Source organism: Marmota monax, unplaced genomic scaffold (assembly GCF_021218885.2).
Source record: "Marmota monax isolate L192 unplaced genomic scaffold, Marmota_monax_Labrador192_F-V1.1 WCK01_AAM20220418_F8-fsc00001, whole genome shotgun sequence".
Taxonomy (NCBI): domain Eukaryota; kingdom Metazoa; phylum Chordata; class Mammalia; order Rodentia; family Sciuridae; genus Marmota; species Marmota monax.
The window spans coordinates 17,502,305-17,523,920 of NW_026693777.1; the positions used below are offsets into that span (position 1 = coordinate 17,502,305).

The 21,616-nt window shown below is 37.9% G+C and overlaps 1 protein-coding gene across 3 annotated transcripts in view; it reads left to right on the top strand.

Annotated features, from left to right (window-relative positions):
• Window positions 1-21,616, top strand: part of Dcaf5 (DDB1 and CUL4 associated factor 5) — a 100,350-nt gene that overhangs the window by 68,379 nt on the left and 10,355 nt on the right. For all 3 annotated transcript variants that reach the window (XM_046461166.2, XM_046461165.2, XM_058584541.1), the window contains exons 7-8: window positions 7,291-7,357; window positions 20,115-20,242. In XM_046461166.2, coding sequence (XP_046317122.1) covers window positions 7,291-7,357; window positions 20,115-20,242 — 195 coding nt within the window. The remainder of the gene's footprint in view (window positions 1-7,290; window positions 7,358-20,114; window positions 20,243-21,616) is intronic.

A 21,616-nucleotide genomic window follows, 5' to 3' on the forward strand; every position in this document is an offset into this window, starting at 1 on the left:
GAGCGCAAGCATGTGTGCCAGCACTCCACTCACCAGAGAAAAGTATAAACTCCAAAGACATGCCTCCCAGTGACCTACTTCCTAGAGCCACACCTCACCTGCCTACAATTACCACCCAGTTAATCCGTATCGGTGGATTGATACAAGGAGTAGGCTGTGCCTTTCAGAATCTAATCATTTTACCTCTGAAAATTCTTGCATTGTCTCCCATGAGCTTTTGGGGAACACCTCATATCTAAACCATAACAGTGGGCATTACAACAGTACCAGAGAGCAGGGAGTATTGTTCAAGTAGCTGTTTTCTGTAAAGGTTAATGGATTAACAGAAGATATTTGGGCAAATGAGACAGTGACAGTGCTAATGCGGTAATCTTTTTTTCAGTGTTGGTATAGTCATGGTGTGTTTCTTGAAATCCATTAAGAAGGAGCTGCTGTCTATCTTTCCCTATGCTTGAGCAAGTTATATCTCCATACTGACAGTGGATTAGCTAAAAGCCCTCCATTGTTTGGCCTCAAGTTAACTTTACTTAAAATGGCTAGATTGCTTTCAGATCAGTAAATAGGTTTTCCTCTTGGATCACAGAGTGAATGAAGAGTGAGGTGGGTCAGAGAATGGCCAACCGTTAATCTTTATGGCCAGCTGGAAAGGATTATGGTAAATAGGGATCCGCATAACAACCCAGGCTCATTTTTACATTGGTATCATCCATCTTGCCCACAAACCCAAATTAAAATTAAGTATGTCTTCTCCCTGATCATCTTCTGAATTCTACCTCGTTCCTCAACTCAGAACATTTTTGGTAAATGGGGACTCAATTGCAGAGTTTTTAAAACATTTCTTTTCCTTCTTTAGAGACCTTACTGTTGTTCTCAGTCAGGATACAAGGTAAAGACTCATAAAGTGGGTTTTTTATTTGTAGTTTACCCCACACTGTTTAGAATTTAGAGGTAGACCAAAAACTTAGATAAGTGAACCAAATTCTTCATACTTGTGTCCCACTCCGCCACAAATTTAATACCACCTTAATTTAGTTTTTACCTTTTCTAAAACTGAATAGCCATCATTAGACTTTTTAAACTTTATTTTTATTTTTTTAGTTGTTGATAGACCTTCATTTTTATTTATTTATACGCGGTGCTGAGAATCAAACCCAGTGCTTTACACATGCTGGGCAAGTGCACTACCAGTGAGCCACAGCCCTAGCCCCCCATCATTAGGCTTTTTGATGTTTTAAATGCAAACATTGGTTGTGAAGTCCTGCATCACAAAAGGACATGAAAATATTAAACAGGAAATCGGGGCAACCATTTTTTCTCATATCTTTCTATAGTTTGCCTATTTATAAAGGGCTATCTTGTGCCAAACTTTTCTGTTATCTAGACCAGAAGCCCTTTACTTTGGGTGAGCTTCAGGCCCCAAACATCAGACTCCCTTTGGTAAGAATATGCCCCCACTGTTTGAAATTTTACATATATATATATGTATGTGTGTGTATATGTATGTATATATACATACACACACACACATACATATATATATATACACACACGTGTGTGTGTATAAAGATAAAAAGGAAAAAGGGGGTAGGCATGAAAAGAGGGACTCAGTGGTAGAGCACTTGCCTTACATGGACCAGAGTCATGGGTTCAACATAACAACTCCTCTGTCAGTCCCCCTCCCTCAAACACACACAAAAGAAAGAAAAGGAAAAGAAAAGAGAGAATAAAAAAACCTTTATCTCCATTTTTACCACTTGGGGTAAAGTTCAACTTCATGGTTAATTAGAGTAATTGGTGTGTTTTATGTTTTAATATAATTTTATACTTTGAATTTCTTTTGGTAGTAGTTTGCATTGGAGCTATTTTGTTTTCTTGCTTATTTTCTCTTGAATCCCATAGCAAATATTTGTGAGTTAGCCCACCAAGACTTGCAGTGCCCTGTTGGTCCTCTTAAGCACTAGCCATTAGCAGGCCTCAGTCTGAGGCTGTAACCAGCCAGGTCTAGGAAGCAATGGCTGTTCCAGCACAGCTTTTCAAGAAAGGACTCTTTCTTTTTTGTTTGATACTGGGGATTAAACCCAGGGGCACTTAACCTCTGAACCACATCCCCAGCCACTTTTTTTTAATTTTTAAATTTTGAGGCAGGGTCTCTCTAAGTTGTTTAGGGCTTGCTAAATTGCTAAGTCTGGCCTCAAACTTGGGATTCTCCTGCCTCAGCCTCCTGAATCACTGGTATTACAGGCATGTGCCACTGTGCCCAGCTAAAAGAGAGGAATCTTTCTGCCTACTCTGATGTCAAATCTCCACCAAGTCCACTTGAAATAATCTTCTCTCTCTCTCTCTCTCTCTTTCTCTCTCTCTCTCTCTCACACACACACATACACATACACACAAAGATCAAAGAGCTCTTAATGGCTACTTTATATTATTTTTAAATAAACCAGAAGTCTGCCTGTTCTGGAGTACTTGTCCCCCAGATATGCACATAATTTGCTCCCTCATTTCCCTCAGGACTCTGCTAAAAATGCCATTTTATCAGAGAGGCCTTCTGTGACCAGCCTGTATAAAATGGAACCTAATTCTTAATATGCATTAACCTGCTGTTTAGTTTTTCTCTTTAATATTTCCACCACTAGATACTCTATCTATCTATCTATCTATCTATCTATCTATGTTATTGTAATTGTTGAACTTTTTTTCCTTTATCCATATTATATGTGTGTACCTATTTTTTTCATCTTCCACTCATAGAAAGTAAGCTTCATGAAGGCAGGGACAGGGTCTCTTTTGATCAATTCTATATTTCCTTCCCTGGAACAGTACACAATACATAGTAGACATTCAATAAATATTTGCTCAGTAAATAAAGGAATGAACTCAACTTTTATTTCAGTCTCTCACAGTCAGCATTATCCTAGGCAGCCAACTTTTATGCTGGCAGGGGTCCAGCAGACAACCACCAAATGCCATAAATGAATTCCTCAGGGCATTTTGTGATTCTTGTGTGTGTGAATACTTAAACTGTCTGACTAGACGTCAGAGGGTCAAGACCCCCTCCTTGGAAATCATCCCAAGCCATTCCATTGTGGTAGGTAGAAGAGTAGTTTTAACAGGAAGAGAGATCAGGAGTTGCCTTTATTCCTGAGAGGAAGCCTGGACATTCTGTGCATTTTCTACATGTTTTAGGATCTGTCATATTAAATCCAACAGACTTGAACTCTGTGGGAGAGTTTTCTTCCTTCTAAGGCAATCTTCTGAGTCAGCATTCTCTCTGGAAGTCCCCCTTTTACCTTTTCAGGGCTCTGCCTTGTGAATAGCTGAACAAATAGGAAAGCTCTGACCCTTTGCAAAAAAGTAGTAAAACATACCATAAGCCCAGACTTGAATCACTCTTTTTTAATATTTATTTTTTGTTCATTTGTTTTGTGAAGGTCTGAGTAGGGAGGCAAAATAACAGGAATTCTATACAAAATTTGTAGCTTCTCTTAAACTGAGCATGAAATGATGAGATGTTGAATCATAAATAAGTTATATATCATATATACAAATAATTAATGGACAGTTCTTTTGTGTTCTGTAATCCCCACCCCATTTGTCTTTATTTGGGTTCAAATTTCAGGTGCAACTGGTTTATTTGTTAGTGCAGTAAACCTAGAGCAGAGAACTAGAGAAGTAAGACAAGGAAAAGAAGGAAGATTTTGTGGCTACAACTGTGTGCAATTAAAGTTTGACCCTGAGGAGAGGGCATAGAACACAAACATCAGAGTTTTTCTCTCTGGGGCCAGGAAAGGTGGACTGTTGATACATCAACTTGTCTCAGTCAGTCATTGGTTGAAGCCTGCTCCAAAGGAGTGTTCAGGAGTGTTCAGTCCCCAGAACAGACTCACAGGCTGTAGAGAATGCCCTGAGGCAGAGATGTAGATACAGGCAGTTAGAGTTCGGGCAAGTATACAAAGCATAAGGCCTGAGGGATATGAGAGGGTGTCAAAGAGGGAGCTGTACCTTGTTTTCTGTTTATATTAAAACTGTAGACTTCATGAGAGCCATTGCTTTATCTTTTTCCTTCTATCCCTTCTACTTTTAAACTACATCTTTATTTGAAGCTGACTCAGTTCTCAAATCCATCTTGTCTTGTCTCTTCTAAGGATCACCAGGACTCTATTATTACTCATAATGGCAAGTAGCAACTTCTCCTTCAGCTTGAACTTCTGCAACTTCAACATGTTGAATACCTAACATGTTTTATATTTTATACTTTGTTTAAGCTCCTTAGGGTATTATCTTACATGCTTTTGTAAGCACCATAGTACCTTAGAACAACCAGCTCAGTTCTCTCCTTTTGCAGGTAAGGAATCTGAGCTTTTCCCACTGTGTCTTGGCCTAATCACTAACCCTGATAGATAGCGTTTGCTTCATCTTTAAACCTACCTGCCTTTGCCTCTTTTCTCATTTTCCTACAAATGTTTTGAAGGCTAATAAGTTGATTTTTAAATGATCGCAAAGTACTTAATGAAGTATTTATGTTAGGCACGAGGTTTTATATATATCTGAAATTTATATTTGTTGGGGGATATGTCCCCAACAACCTTTTCAGAGTAAGAGATTTTTTTGTTTTTGTTTTTTTGTTTTGACAGTGGGGATTGCTGAGGATTGGACCTAGTGGCACTCTATCACTGAACTATATTTTCAGACAGGGTCTTGTGAAGTTGCTGAGGCTGGCCTCAAAGTTGCAATCCTTTTGCTTCAGCCTCCAGAATAGCTTAAGATTTTAGGCTAGTGCCATCAAGCACAGCTTGATTGAGTAAGAAGTGTTTTGTTTGTATGTTTATTTTTGTTTTTTAGAAAATTGTAGGCCTTTCTTTTTCTAGTGAAGTAAGCAAGCTGGGGCCAAAAGAGAGGAAGTAATGCTGACCTCGACTTAAAGTAAAACGTGTTAGTGCGTGGAAATAAATGAGCTCCCCAGAGTTGTTCACTTGTTGCTATTAGACAATGTTAAGATAATACTTTTATGAATCTAAATTATAATAAACCTGGTATAGTGTTTTTATTAATTTTTACTAATTGTTGATGGACCTTTACTTTATTGATTTACATGCGGTGCTGAGAATTAAACCCAGTGCCTTACACATGCTAGGCAAGGACTCTACCACTGAGCCACAACCCCAACCCCAGCCCTATATTGTCTTTTTTTTTTTTTTTTGGTATTGGGGATTGAACTCAGGGGCACTCAACCATTGAGCCATATCCTCAGCCCTATTTTGTTTTATATTTTATTTAGAGACAGAGTCTCACTTAGTTGTTTAGTGCCTCGCTATTGCCGAGGCTGGCTTTGAACTTGAGATCCTCCTGTCTCAGCCTCCCAAGCTGCTGAGATTACAGACATGTGCCTGGTTAATAGTGTCATTTTTAAGATAAGCAATTTGAAGCTGACACATAAAAGGAGACTGTTTATGCCCGTGGCACTAATTTGTGGCTGTGTTGACAATGACTTCCTCTCAAAGATATCCTGACAAGAGGGAAGTATAGAATGCTTGACCTTATGTGAAAGATCCCTGGGAAGCTCTTACTTCTTTATTTTCTGAATTAATTTTTTTTTTTTCAAATTGTGGTAAAATAAGCATAACTCAGTGAGAACCCTGTCTCTAATAAAATAAAATATAGGGCTAGGGATGTAGCTCAGTGGTCAAGTACCCCTGAGTTCAATCCCTGGTGCCCAAAAAAAAAAAAAAAAAAAAATGCAGGTCAGGGACTGGAGCTGTGGCTCAGCAGTAGAGCACTTGCCTAGCATGTGTGAAGCACTGGGTTCAATCCTTAGCACCACATAAAACTAAATAAACAGGGGCTGGGGTTATGGCTCAGTGGCAGAGTGCCTGCCTCGCACATGTGAGGCACTGGGTTCCATCCACAGCATCACATAAAAATAAATAAAACAAAGTAAAGAGATTTCATCCATCTATGACTAAAAAATATTTTTAAAACAAGTAAATAAACTAAGGTGTCGATTCCATCTACAACTAAAAAATAAATAAATAAATAAAGGGGCTGGAGGTGTAGCTCAGTGATAGAGTGTGCTTAGCATGCATGAGGCCTTGGACTCAAACCCTAACACCAAAAACTAGGTAATTAATTGAGTAATAATGAAAATGTTTACTCAGTGGCACTAAATATATTTACATTGTTGTGTACTCATTACTACTGTCCATCTCCAGAATTTTTTTTTTATCCCAAATTGAAATCCTATACCTGTTAAACACCAACTCCCCAACCCTTGTCAACCACCATTCTACTTACCGTTTTTATTAATTTTATTACTCTCAGTACCTCATATAAATGGAACCACTTAATATTTATCTCTTCGTGTCTCTTATTTCACTTACTATAATGTCCTCATGGTTCATCCTATTGTAGCATGTTTCAGAAGTTCCTCCCATTGTATGTAGTATTATCACATTTTGTTTTTCTATTCATTATCAGTGGACATTTGGGTTACTTTCATCTTTTGGCTATTATAAATAATGCTTCTATGAATGCAACAATATATCCTTCTGATGACTTCAGCCTGTGCATATGGAGATATTTGTACAGATATTTGTTAGAATCCTTGCTTCAATTCTTGAATGTATATCTTTGAAATTGCTGAGTAAAATTGTAGCTCTATATAACTTTTTGAGGAATTGCCATATCATTTTTCTTCAGTGGCTCAAAATTTTACATTCCCATACTGGGGTTGTGGCTCAGTAATATTGTGGCTCACCTAGCACGCATGAGGCACTGGGTTTAATCCTCAGCACCACATAAAAACAAAATAAAGGTATTGTGTCCACCTACAACGAAAAAAATAAATATTTAAAAAAATTTTTTTTTACATTACTACTATCAATACTAGTAACAAGGGTTCCATTTTTCTTCATATCCTAGCCAGTACTTTCTATTTCTTTTCAAAATAGCCATCCTAATACATATGCAGTAGTATTTCATTTTGGGTTTGATTTGATTGTTAGTGATATTGAAAATCTTTGCTTTTACTTTTGAGCTTGTACTTCTTGTTCAAGCCCTTTGCCCATTTTTGAATTGGGTTGTTTCTTTGTTGCTAAGTTTTAGCCACAAGCCTTTGGATTTGAGGTATTTTAATGAGGATGTTTGCTATGTGATAGCTTATCTTGTTTATTTTTTAAAAGCTTCTTTCTATGTAGATAGCTACATATTATAAATCTACATGTGTATATTATTTTATATTATCTATCCAATTATAAAATAATATATTAAAATATATATTTTTTGTCCCAACAGTATATCCTTTCAGGCTCTGATGACTTCAACCTGTACATGTGGAGAATTCCTGCAGACCCAGAAGCAGGTGAGTATGTTCCTGGTATGAACCCACTGCTATGGTTGGTTCTGTTGATCTTTTGTCATTACAGTGCCCTGAGAGGACATACATATGTCAACAGTTGTTAAGGCTCTTTCCCTCTTTTGGACTCCCTACTGAAGTTAACTAAAGGGAGGCTTTCTTTGTTGACCGACAGGTGTATTTCCTGGGGTTTTGGTAACTCCAGACATGAAACAAATACTTCTACATTTACTTTAATATATTCTGAGAATTTGGATCTAAACCATCTGAGTTTTCAAATAGGATGGATCATCTTTCTTCATTTTCGGTAATAGTGTCCTCATGTGCTGAATGAGTATTGCTGGTAGGAAAATGACTTATTTTTCACACTGAGATGTCTCAGTACAGCCCTCTACTCTGGGCAATGCATGGTATCAGACTGAAAAGCACCATTAGAAACAGAAAAGAGGACTATGCCAACTTCATGACACAAAATATGTCTAGTGCTCAGAGTTAAGGGAAGTTTTTGACTGCCTGTTGCTGAATTAACCATATTGTTACCAAACCTCTGTCTTTCAAAACCGGTTGAGGCCCACTTTTGGCCAACTATTGAGTTGCTCTGTCCTAACTACTAAATAAGTTACAGAAGAGCTTTTCTCCTTCTAGAATATGAAAAACATGAGTGAATTTTTCCAGATGGGACAGCAGCAATCTACCTGAACAAAGGGTAGCACTAAGTATCATTCTGGATGAAGTCTCCCACCCTTATAAATCCTCAATTGATTAGCTCAAATGTAATCTATGGGCTTAATTTTATTTTTTACCTGATCTTGAAAAGCTTTCAATTAAGTCAATGTGCCTTTTAAAATAGAAATTGGACAAATCACTTCTTCTTTGGTACCACTCTTTGGAGACTTTTTCACATTCGTGTAATGAAAGACTGAAAAAGAATTAGCAATAGGTTTTTTTCCACTCCCTGGTCATTTCTGTACTGCTTTGGTGGGGGCCACCTAGTCAGCCAGAGCTATAATAACAGAATACCATAGACAGGTATTTATTTTCAAAATTAAGAAATTTATTTTCTTGCAATTCTGGGCTACAAATTCATGATCAAGGACTCAACAGGTTTGGTTTCTCCTGAGGCCCCTCTACTTGACTTGCAGATGGCTACCTTCTTGCAGTATCCTCATCTGTCTATAGGCACATACATCCCTGGTGTCCCTTCCTTTTCTTAAAAGGTAGCTATCTTGTCCCCTTCTAGATATTTTTCAGTGATAGTACCCTCACGCTTATTTGGTAGTTCCTCAAAGAAATTATATTCTTCTGCTGTATTGATTTTTCTCCTCTGAATTTGTCCTACCTCGTTAAAGATTAACTGAATACATTCAGTAGATGTAATCTGACTAGACTAGAGAAAAATCTCTGGTTCATTGCTTCTAAAGTGTGCTACGTGGTATTTCAAAAAGTACACCCAGTATCACTTAAGCTGGGATCTACTTAAATTATACTTAGAGTTGGCTAGAAGTCCATTGTTTCCACACAGGCTGTGGCTGGTCGTGGTGCTTGGGTTTTTCTGTACACAAGGACAGAACCTTATGATTATCCCTCTTGTTGGATTCACTAACTGGTAGTTGAAAGGCTTGTTTTCTCTTGTGTCTTTCTTCAACATTACATCATCAATCACAGAAAGTCTGTTCCTTTTATCGTCATCTTGCTCTGCATGTAACAGAAGCATCATTTTAAGTTATTTTTAGCAAACCTCAGCTCATATGGGGATTCAGCCTTCCTGCTACTATTCTAACAGAAACCACCCACATTCTTTTCTTATTCACAAATCTTTACACTTTCTATGCACTATACACTTTCTTGTTCTTTTTTTCTTCCACTTCTGCTATTATTGTAATTAAGTACTTCTTTCCAAGTAGTATAGATAATGTAGTTTTAAAATTAATATTATAATAAAGATTTTTTTTTTTTTTTGTGGTGCTGGGTATCAAACCCAGGGCCTTATGCATGCAATGCAAGCATTCTACCAACTGAGCTATATCCCCTATAGCCTATAAAGCTTTTAAAAAAATAAAAACACCACAACAATCTCTCTCTATACATAACATGCTCATAATTTTTTTGAATTTTTAATTTTGGATGTTTTCTTCTATTGAAATCATTCAGTTTTCCAAAAGAGAATCTTCAATCTCTCCTATTTAAAGGGTATTCCCCCCCCACCCCGGCTTTTTTTTTGGATACTGGGGATTTAACCAGGGTGCTAACCATTGAGCAACATCCCCAGCCCTTTTTTAAGATTTTGAGACAGGGTCTTGCTAAATTGTTTAGTCTTCCTAAGTTGCTAAGGCTGGTCTCGAACTTGTGATCCTCCTGTCTCAGTCTACTGAGTCACTGGGATTTTAGGCATGCACCATCATGCCTGGCTCATGTCCCAATTTTAAAACCCTTTTAGGTCAATGTCAGTTAGCAACCCCCGGGCCTCTGCTTGTGTAGGGTAAGCATAATTTCCTGACCAGGTGGGCTCCAAGGAAGAACATTATAGCGTAACTGTTCTTTGTGCATGTTTCAACTTATCCTGTTTTCAGCCCCGCCCCCCTTCATCCTATCTTCAGGGATACTTGGTACCTTTCATTTTTTTTATGTTGGTATCTCTATTTTCAAATATTAGCAATTATTTTATAGTTTACAAAAATATTCAGCAAGGTTCAGCAAGCCAAATAAAACAACAGAGAGCTATATGTACCTCTTGAGTTCTAATTTTGAATGCTTTGAGGAAGATGATCTTTCAGGAAGCTCTTAATTCAAGCTACTCCCTCTGTGACTTAAACAATTATGGATGAGGATAAGCATGTCTGTGTACGCTCACATGTGCTTGCTGTCTCTCTCCTTATTGAATATAAGATACTAAGGCAGGCCAGTAAGGGGAATCTGGCTTGTTGTTACATATCTTAATAATATAATCAGTACTTGAATATAGATGGCAAGCAGTCAGCATTTATTGAATGCCTGCTGTGTGCTTCACAGCATTGGCCAGATGCTGAGAAAGTCCTGAATATGAGCCAAAGGCAAGGACATCTTTTTCTTCTCTACTCTCTTGTTCAGAAAAACTGTCCATCAGTCCTTCTTTCTTTTTTCTTTCTTTTCTCCCAATACTACACAGACTCCAAAGAGATAGAATTTATTTATTACATAAACAGTTCTGACTTAGTTGGCTAAGTATTTCATACAGGAACTCCCTAGAGGGCCAAAGAGAGAATTTCTAGATATAAGACCCATACCCATTATAAAACTTGCTACCTTGGGTCCCATTTTTCAGTTGATATCAAATAATGACTCATATCTGAAAGCCCTTTTGAAAATCAGAGGAAGGAATAGAACTGGAACTTTTGCTGTGGCAAAAAAACAAAAACCATCAGAATGCTTTGTACCTTTGAAATAGGTAGGTTGTCTTGAGTCTCAGTTTCTTCTGTAAATTGCCCCCCACACTTGCTTACATTATGTGTCTTGGAAACTTTCTAAAAACGACATGCACTCAAATGTAAGACATATTATTGTTAGGAATGGTAAGATTGGTGTATCTCCATGATTTCCAAAACATTTTCTCCCTAGTAACTTAGGTATAGAAATGATGGAGTTGGCAGAGTGGGGGAGGTGGGTGTCTCTTGAAAACATTTATATTTCCCTTTACTTTTCCCTAATTCTTGTTAGAAAGAATTTTAAGGTTTTCACAGATAGAGTGACTTTCCCTGAGATATGCCACTACTCTAAGACCTTACTATTTATGGAAAGAAGTCTAATGTTATAAGATTTGGTAGGCCTGATTTTCAATTCCTAATCCATTCATCTTCTAGTTGTGGACTTTGAAAAAATTGCCTAATCTTGCCCAACTTCTGCTTTTTCATCTGTAAAATAAAGATAATAACATCATCAACAGAAATAACTACTACCTTCTTAGGGTTACTATAAGAGTACTTAGTAGCTACTCAGTGATTGCTATTCCTCATTAAGAAAGCTTTTTCCCTTTTTTGACACTCCTTTTAAAAACTCCTTAGAGAACAAAACGTTGTCCTTTGGTGCCCCCGTGAATGGCTGTTTGAGTTGTTCTTACATGAAGACTGCTGTTTGACTCATTGCTAGTTTAAATGGTTCCCTTATTTGACAAATTTTTCCGTGAATGGAAGAGAGAAACATGCATTTTCATTGCCAAGTCACTGTAGCCACCCCCACTGGCAGTAGGCTGAGGAAGTAGGCTGGAAACAGCTGTAAATGTGTATTCGTGGGCTGGCATATGTGTGTATGCTTTGTCCCTCTTCCTTTTTCTAGACATGTATTCATTCTCAAATGAATTAGGCCTAGGCATCTGTTTTTTTTGTTTGTTTGTTTTTGTTTTTTTGTCCCATGTAATTAGATAACAAGTGTTTTTGATTGGTCACAAGTAGTTGGTTGCAAACACATGTGAAGTACATATGATGAAAGAACTCAGTAGAATTGACTTTTTTGTACAGCCAAGCATTGTTTCATATGGAGCTCTTTGAGCTTTCCTGATAGCACTGGCTGCCCCCATCTGACTTTTCTCATCTCTTAAGTGGTTACATGGTTCCAAGAAGCAGCCACTGCTCTGTGTTGTCAGTACTCTTGATTGTATTTCTCTTTGTGGTTTGAAACTTGAAGACACTGAAACTGTTCTCAGGCCTTTTGGAAATGCTAAGAGATTGTTTGGGTACCTTATGCACCAAGAAGAGGAATAGTCTTTTGCTCCTCATGACAGTAAGCTTTTGATTCTACCCATGGGATCAGGAATGAAATAGATTATTTCAATGACTACTTAAAAACCTAGCAAGTAGTAGTTTTAGCATTCTCCCTCAAGCTTTCTTCCAGAGAAAATGGTGAAGGATTTTCTTCAGTTTGCTCACTTACTGAGTGTTTTTAGACAAGACATCATGCCAAGTTATGTGTGCCATCAATAGATAATCCTTCAAAGGATTTCCATTAAAACAATTTAAAAGTGAATTCCAAAGTCCATAAAAAATATAAAATTAAAGGGGGCCAGATTTTGGGATGATTGATAAAGTTTTCATGGAATCAACATTTTAAAGGACCCTGAATAATAGATAAGGTTTCAGCTGCTTTATTTCTCTGATCATACTGCAGTAAAAGTGCTATAAAAGAAACATCTGAAATTGGCATCAGGAAGATAGAGACAGAGAAACACATTTGGAAATCCACATGCTAGGTAATAAAACCACAAATAAGAGGGTTTTTTTCCTACACGCTCAAATTTCATCTTTTCATTAATTCATAGGGTATTTATTGAAAACCTATTATGTGCCAGGCACTGTTCTAGAGATTTGGGATACAGTAAAAACAAAGGAATCCTGCCATCATGGAGTTTACTGTCTAGCTAGGGAAACAGACAGTTAAAAATAGACAAAATAAATAATGTGTTTAAAAGTTGGACGTATGATGGAAAAAAGTAAAGCCAGAGTAGGGAGTATAGTAAGTGGTGTTGGAGGGGGTCAAGGGAATTTAATTTTTGCTAGGATGTTCAGTATAGGCCTCATTGAGAACGTCACATTTGAGCAGAATCATCAGAGGGAAAGAGAAAATAGTGAGCCATGCAGCAGTCTAGAGGAAGAGCATTTCAGAGATAGCCTGCATGAAAGTCCTGAATTAAGAGTGCACCTGGGGGCTGGGGATGTGGCTCAAGCGGTAGCGCGCTCGCCTGGCGTGCATGCGGCCCGGGTTCGATCCTCAGCACCACATACAAACAAAGATGTTGTGTCCGCCGAAAACTAAAAAATAAATATTAAAATTCCCCCTCTCTCTCTGTCTCTCTCTCTCTTTCTTTAAAAAAAAAAAAAGAGTGCACCTGGTCTGTTTGATAAATTATACAGAGACTGGTGTGTTGAGGCAGAGTAGAGTGTTGGCTAGGGTGAGTAATAGGAGATGGACTTCAAGGGAAGTGTGTGCAATAAGTATCCAACCATTTACTCTACTAATAGTTCCCCATTTACTTGTACTGAGTACATGGGGGAACTTAAATGGGGAACCATTAGAGAATATTGACCAGAGAAGTAACATGTTCTGACCTGTTTCAAGAGGATCACTCTGGCAATTCTTGGGGATAGATGGTCGGAGTAGGGCTGCCAAGGACAGAAATGGGAAGAACACTGGGAGTCTCATAGGAGAGTGGTGGTGGCTTGCACCAACAAACTAGGGATTAGAGTCTAGATATATTTTGGAGTTAAAACCATCAGGATTTCCTGAAAGGTGTGCAATGGGTGAGGGTCAGATAGTTTGAGATGTTTCTTTAAACATCCTGATAGAGAGGTTGAATAAATAATTTGGAGATCTTATAAGAGTAAGATCTGGACTAAAGCCAGGCTTGGTGGTACACACCTGTAATCCCAGCAACTTGGAAGGCTGAGGCAGGAACATCACAAGTTCAAAGCTTGCCTTGGCAATTTAGCCAAGACCCTATCTCAAACAACAACAATAACAACAAAAATGGACAGGCTGGGCAATGTAGCTCAGTGGTAGAGCAACCCTGGGTTCAATCCCTCATACCAAACAAACAAAATTCTGGACTGGAAATAAAAATACAAGTTTTGGTACCCTATAGGTAGTCATTTAACTAAAAGACTGGATGAGCCAGGCACGGTGGCACATACCTGTAATTCCAGCAGTTTGGGAGGCTGAGGTGGGAGAATTGTGAGTTCAAAGTCAGCTTCAGCAATGGTGAGGTACTTATCAACTCAGTGAGACCCTGTCTAAAATAAAGTACAAAATAGGGCTGGGGATGTGGCTCAGTGGTTGAGTGCCCCTGAGTTCAATCCGCATTCTCTCTCCCCTCTCCCCACAAAAAATATGTGAATTAAAAAAAAAAAAAGACTGGATGAGTTCAAACAAGTGAATGTAAGTAGTCAAGAGAAGGGGATCAAGGACAGAGCCCTAAAAGTGTTCCAATATTTAGAAGTCAGAAGAAGAACAAAAAAGAAGATCAAGAAGGGGTGACCAATGAGGTACTAGGAAATGCATGAAGTTGAATCTTGTATAGGTCAAGTAAAATGAGTTAGAAAACTGAATTGATGTCCATTGTATCATTTGAATAACTATTATTAACTGATTTTTCAACTCCTCCTATAAAATTGTACCACCTTTTATTTATTTGCTCACAGTTTTGCCTTATCAATATATTTTGCAGGATTTTCTTGATGCCCCAATGTAAAGCTACCAAATATGATTCTTCCATGAAATACTGAAAATATTTCCTGCATCATAATCTGTCTCTTCTATCTGAGTATATTTTTCTATACCACTCCTAACAGTTGTTCTTCATTAATTTCCACTTAGCAATCATGTCAAGTCCATCTTATTATATATCTGACTCTTTTCTTACTAGCTTGATATGTCAGCATCTAAATCTTCCAGGATCAAGGTTATTTTCCTCCCAGTGGCACAGGAGGCTGAGGCAGGAAGATTGAGAGTTCAAAGCCAGCCTCTGCAATTTAGCAAGGCCCTAAGCAACTCAGCAAGACCCTGTCTCTAAATAAAATATTACAAAGGGTTGGGATGTGCTCAGTGGTTAAGCACCCCTGGGTTCAATCCCCAGTACCCAAAAAAATAAAGTTTATTTTCCTCTTCACAATGGCCAGTGCTCTTCCTTGGAAATACAAATTTTATCTTCTGTTTTGATTTTTGTCTTCCATCAGCACTTTCCAATCATCTGGTTCTCTCCCTCGCTACTGCTTCATACTTTCCCTTCCATGATCTCAGGGAAGTTTTTTTTTTCTCAATGGTTTTTCCTTCCCATTGTCACAAAGGTGTTTGTCTTAGACATCTATTAAATAATGGGTTGCTAGGAAAGGGAAAAAAAAATCCAAAGACTCTGATATAAAAATCAATGGTGCTATTTTATCTAGGTCACATTTGGAATTGATTTCAGTACAAAATACTTAAGTGTCTTGTTCTATAATTCAAGTGCCATTGAGGATCACTTCCCAATATGATTGATATGTTGCTATTAAACCAAGGCCTCAAAAAATCTTGACCACATTGCTTTTAGCTTTTAAATTGAAAGTATAATCTTTCTTGGAGGACTTTGTGAAACCTATGGCATTGATAAGAAAGAAATTACTGACATTGTCTAAAAATGGGAGTGCTGTTCTAAGAGGATAAACCTCTGGCTGAATGTGGTGAAAAAAGAATAAATAGAGAAGAAGAGAGAAATCAGGACCTTCATGCTTACCCCATTGTCTTCTCTGAGATGCTTGGGCATAGGGGTGTGTGTGTGTGTGTGTGTGTGTGTGTGTGTGTTTGTTTGTTTTACGGGGGATTGAACCCAGAGCACTCTACTAATGATCTACATCCCCAGCCCTTTTTTATGTTTTGAGAACAGGGTCTTACTAAGTTGTCCAGGATGCCCTAAATCTTCTTCCTCAACCTCCTGAGTCACTGGGGTTACAGGTGTGTACTACTGTGCCCAGTAACCAAAACATTTTAGAAAGGCCTTTTGTTTGGATTCTGAGCAAGGAGTTATTTGTTTCCTGGGGTCCCCTAAGGTAGCAAGCGAATTCCTCGAGCTAGAATTCTATGAGATGGCCTGCTCTCATTTTCTTCTCTGGGTTCTTGAAATAGAATAGATAAGGTGACTTATAGCCTTCCCCACCTCTCTAGCATACCTTCCAAACCATAGAAAGATGACTACATGAGAACTCCACCTTTGACTTTTGAATAAAACCTAAAGTACCAGCATGTTTTACTAAACTAGCCAGAGTAGATGGCCCTAAAAAATGACTATTATACAGAACTACATAAACAAATGACAACTAAAGAATGAGTGAGGTCCTTTTTTCCTGGATATGTGATAACCTTGAAAGAAATTTACGTAGATTGTAACAGTTCTTATGGGGGGAAAAAATTCTTAACACCTTACAATTTGACCCTGCTGCTTATCAGAGGGTCTAGCAGTAAGAACTTCAGGTTCTTACTGATATTGGCATCTTGACTTCAGCCATTTCAAATTAAAACAGAAACTCTGGTTTATCCATGTCCCCAAGGCTAATAAAAATTTATTTTCAATGATCATTGTATCTAAGCTCAATTCAATCATTTGAAACACAAGTACCAAGAAAGATACTATAGAGAACCTCTCAAGCCCATTCACTACTATGATTCTTTGTACAGAGCCTTGGTTACCTGAGACAAATGGCAGCAATAATGCTTTTTGTACCTATTTTATAGAGCCATCAATTCCTTTGCTCTGTTGACTTCATCCTCTTTTAGATTTCTTAGTACCAGTGGTACCAGTTTATGTAGGAAGGAGGAGAAAAAACAGTATTAAAATTACTCCTTAAGCCAGACACAGAGGTGTACAGCTGTAGTCATAGCTACGTGGAAGGATAAGGCAGGAAAAGCACTTGAGCCCATGAGTTTAATACCAGCCTGGGCAAGACCATGAGATCCCATTTCAAGGGGGGAAAAAAATTGCTGCCAAGAAGAAAAATGAGATGAGGTCACAGTACATAAAATAGTTTTTCCATGATCTAAATTTTTAGGCATTGATACCCTTTAATTATTCTTTAGATTTGGAAGTTAGTATGATTGTATTCCAAGTAACCTCTGACAGAAAGATTATTTTTGTCAGTCATGAGACCTTCTATCCATCTTCCTTTGGTGTTACTTATTCTAAAATTGCACTCTGCATTCAACAAGTATTTACTGTGGCCCTGTTCTACTTTAGGGCTTGTACCCAAGGTTCTAGATATGCAGGAGTAAATAAGACAGATCCAGCTATACTTGTATGGAGTATTTAGTATTGACATCCTGATGAAATGTCCTGTGGTGATACTCTATAGCTCAGAATACCATTGAATAGAATCTGAATCCCTCTGCCTTTATTTAGGATTTCAAATGAAAAACCAATCTATTTAATAACTGCCAGAAGATTTAAAAATTATTGTAAGCCTCTAAATCCAGTTCTATTCAAACCCTGTACTTCCTAAAGGCAGTTGCTATGGAAAGGAAAACGTATTAGACATTGTAGCCAAACAGAGTGTGGTTTATTTATTTTTTCTTTTTTTTTTTTTTATTGTTGGTTGTTCAAAACATTACATAGTTCTTGATATATCATCTTTCACACTTTGCTTCAAGTGGGTTATGAACTCCCACAGAGTGTGGTTTAAATCCTGCTAGTTGTATGACTTGGGATAAATTCTTTCAGTTACTTAAATTCCTTTTTATTTTTATTTTTTTAAAGGCAATAGGATTAAACGAGATTGGTATTAGGTTTAAAGTTTATTTGCTATTGCCATCCAGTGTTGGAGTAGAGTCAGGAATAGGATATCAAAAATGCAGAATATAGAGAATTCTAAGCAGGAATGATCCCTGTCAGATCAGCCTTACCTAGGAAAGGTAAGGGAATTTAAGTAACTGAAAGAATTTATCCCAAGGAGTTCCTTGGGATGCTGAGATCCCTAGACAGATGTTTTTAATTCCCATGGATCCCTCTTCTCTAATTCTCTCAAGTGTATTTTTATTTTGATAGGCCCCAGTCACCTTCCTTCCTCCCAACTACGTTCAAGAAACTCTAGAAACATTCAAATTAGGGGATCCCACCATAGCAGCCTTCCTCAGTGCCAAACCTTTCTTGATCCTTTTTCTCTGTTAAAAACCCTCCAGTTCTGGGCTGGGGTTGTAGCTCAGTGGTAGAGTACTTGCCTCGAACATGTGAGGCCCTGAGTTCGATCCTCAGTACCACATAAAAATAAACATATATAAATAAAGATGTTGTGTCCATCTACAATTTAAAAAACAAACCCTCCAGTTCTGTGTCCTAGTCAGTCTTTTTTTCCCTCTTTGTAGTTTATTAGCAAAACTGATGAAGTTGGGCTTAGACATGAATAACTTTAAATATATTTTCTATCCTGGATAATTCAAATATTAATGTAGCCAAATATGGGAAAACATTTAGTCAAAGGACAATTTGTCACTCATCAAATTGAGTAAGCACCTAGAAGTGGCTAAGTTGGCACCACCAAGAAGCAAATCAGTACAGTCTGAATTTTGCTGTCAAATTTTTATTTATTTATTTATTTTTAAAGATATGTCTATTGCGCCAGACATGGTGGCACATACCTGTAATCCCAGCAGCTCAGAAGGCTGAGGCAGGAGGATCGTGAGTTCAAAGCCAGCCTCAGCAAAAGTGAGGCACTAAGCGCCCTGTCTCTAAATAAAATACAGACTAGGGCTGGGGATTTGGCTCAGTGGTTGAGTGCCCCTGAGTCCATTCCCCAGTTCCAAAAAAAAGATAGATCTATTGCAATAAAAGGGGATCTCTTCCCTGAGGCAAAATAGAAGTCTTATTGGCAAGCCTAAAGCAAAAGACATCTCTGCAACCACATTATGTCAGGGAAAGAGACATTGTTTTACTCATTTTTCCTTAAGACATGGAAACATCAAGAACTCTTTGGAATTAATGTTTGAACAAAGTAGAGCTGGGAGTAGGATGGAGCCACACTGTGCCTAATAATACTTTGTACCCTTGTGGTGCCATGTTCTGGTAGGGGCTAATAAGGTAGTAATTGATTAAGTGAACTCTCATTTGTATGTGTCTGGATGCATCACATTTTATACCTTGGCCAGGGATGTAGTTGGCCTCCTGTGTGTGCTATGCTATTGATGATTGTGCAGAAGCAACTTTTCAGAATTTGGGTGTTTGTGTTCTATAAGTGTGATAGCACTACCAGTGGAGTTGGAACTCTGAATTATCCCAAGTTCATAAATGATGATATCTTTAACCTACTGTAAGTTCCTGGCCTCTGGTACTTTTGTAATTCACTTAAGAGGAAAGCTTTTAAGATCGTCCTTAAAATATAGCTTTCTATCTGTGGCCTGTTTAATTTAATCCATACATGATGGGAGTTTTGTTTTGTTTTGTTTTTCATTTGTTTTTTGCAGTACTAGGGATTGAACCAAGGGCCTCACTCACACTAGGCAAGTGCTCTACCACTGAGCTACATCCCCAAACCTTTTTGATTTTGAGATAGGGTTTAATAAATTTCCCAGGCTGGTCTCACACTTGTTATCCTCCTGCCTCAGCCTCCTGAGAAGCTAGAATTAAAGGACTGTACCACAATGCCTGGCTCATACACAGTATTTTTAAGACCCACTCTCTAGTTCACTTCTTAATACTTGGACCTTGCATATTATGGAAGTGATCTAAATCTCCTTTATCTTCAGCTCTCCCTGCTATTAGGGAGATAGGGATTCTCTCCATTATTTTCCCGGTGGGCTATTTTCTTATTTTCATTTTTCCTGTCTTCACCATATATTGAGGGCAAATTAATCTAAGATGCCATTTGTACATTAAGTCCTGCCTGTCCCTGCCTCAGCAGCCTAAATATTCATAAGCAGTTCAGTTATCATTTTGTTCAGTTGGCCTTTTCTAAGGTAATACTTTATTCCAACTTGGGGATCAAAAACTTGAGGAACATTTTAACTGGCTTTGGTTTTATTGACAATGGAATTGCAGTGGGTGGGCGTGGGCAATGCTTACAAGCTAAATAAAGGCTCTTGGTAAGAGCACATATGTTGAGGGGTGCTTTAGCCCTCTTTCCATAGCAACTTTATCTGTAAGTTTAAGCATCTTCCTGGTGGCATAGTTAACAACAACAATAAAAATCTCTGCTCCTGTACAGAGCTGTTTGTCAGCCATTACTGGAACATATTTACTTTGATCCATCTCATTGTTTGTTTTTGTTTTCTTCTGTCTTTCCAGGTGGCATTGGCAGGGTGGTCAATGGAGCCTTCATGGTGCTGAAAGGGCATCGTTCTATTGTTAACCAGGTCCGATTTAATCCCCACACCTACATGATCTGCTCTTCTGGTGTAGAAAAGATTATCAAGGTGAGATCCTTCCCCTTCTGTCCTTTTGAAGAAATTAAAGATCTATAAAAATTCTCAATTTGACGTATTATAAAATATTGGAAAGTTTATATTAAAAATCCTCCTAAACAATGCACAAGTAACCTGGGCTGTTTCATTCCTGGCATGAAAACTTTTGGATATTAGAGAGACCAACAATATCCTAAGAATGTGATCACTAGGACTGATTATTTGTGAAATCCTTGTGTGTGTGTGTGTGAGAGAGAGAGTGAGTGTGTGTGTGTGTGTGTGAGAGAGAGAGAGAGAAAGTGTGTGTGTGTGTGTGTGTATGAAGATTTGGGTGTGAGTGTTTTGAATATTCAGGCGACTTAAATCTACAAAGCCAGACTTTAAAAAGTTGTTTAGAATATTATGTAACTTTTCAATATTCAGCTTTATTGTAGGAAAATGAAATAGTTTTACTTTTGTTTTGTTTTTTTTTCAGATGACAGCTACCTAAAATAAAATGCTAGAAGTTTGAGATTAGCTTTAAATAAATGCAACTCCTCCTTTAAAAAAAACTCCTCCATTCAGAACTATTTGTAATATGTGTATTAAGAAATCAATATAGGGCCAGGCGCGGTGGCACACACCTGTAATGCCAGCAGCTTGGGAGGCAAAGACAAGAGAATCATGAACTCAAAGCCAGCCTTAGCAATGACAAGGCACTAAGCAAGTCAGTGAGACCCTGTCTCTAAATAAAATATAAAATAGGGCTGGGGATGTGGCTCAGTGGTCGAGTGCCCCTGAGTTCAATCCCCAGTACCAAAAAAAAAAAAAAAAGAAAGAAAGAAACCAATATAGTTTATATGCATCTATTTTTTATTAGAAATATCTGTGCCTATGCATGTATATAATTCCAAAAAAAAGTGTAAGATGGCTTTTCTATCTCATTGTGGTGAAAGACCACAGACTAGTGAGAAGAATTTATTCACTGTATGTGAATAAATTTCTACATTTTACATATATATGGACTTACATTGTAGATATATGCATATAGATATGTTCCCTGTTCTCTTTGCATGTACATATAGCTAAATGTTTTTCAAACATGGCTGTTTTTAGGAGGAGACCAAACAGTTCTCAGCCTGGCATTAATGACCTCATAGACATCTCTAGACTTCCCAGAGCTGCTGATCCAAAGATCCCTAGCTTCCCTGTGGCTTGGATGACTCAAGAACCGTTTTTAAAACTAGTCACTAGGCTTTGAAACAAATGGTATCTTTTAGACACTACCTTGTATGCTGTTAGCATTTCCAGTGGTCTTTGAATATTTTCTTTTGGAGGAAAGGGACTGAGGATTGATCCTAGGAGTGCTCTGCCAGCAAGTTCTATCCCCAGCCCTTTTTTATTTTT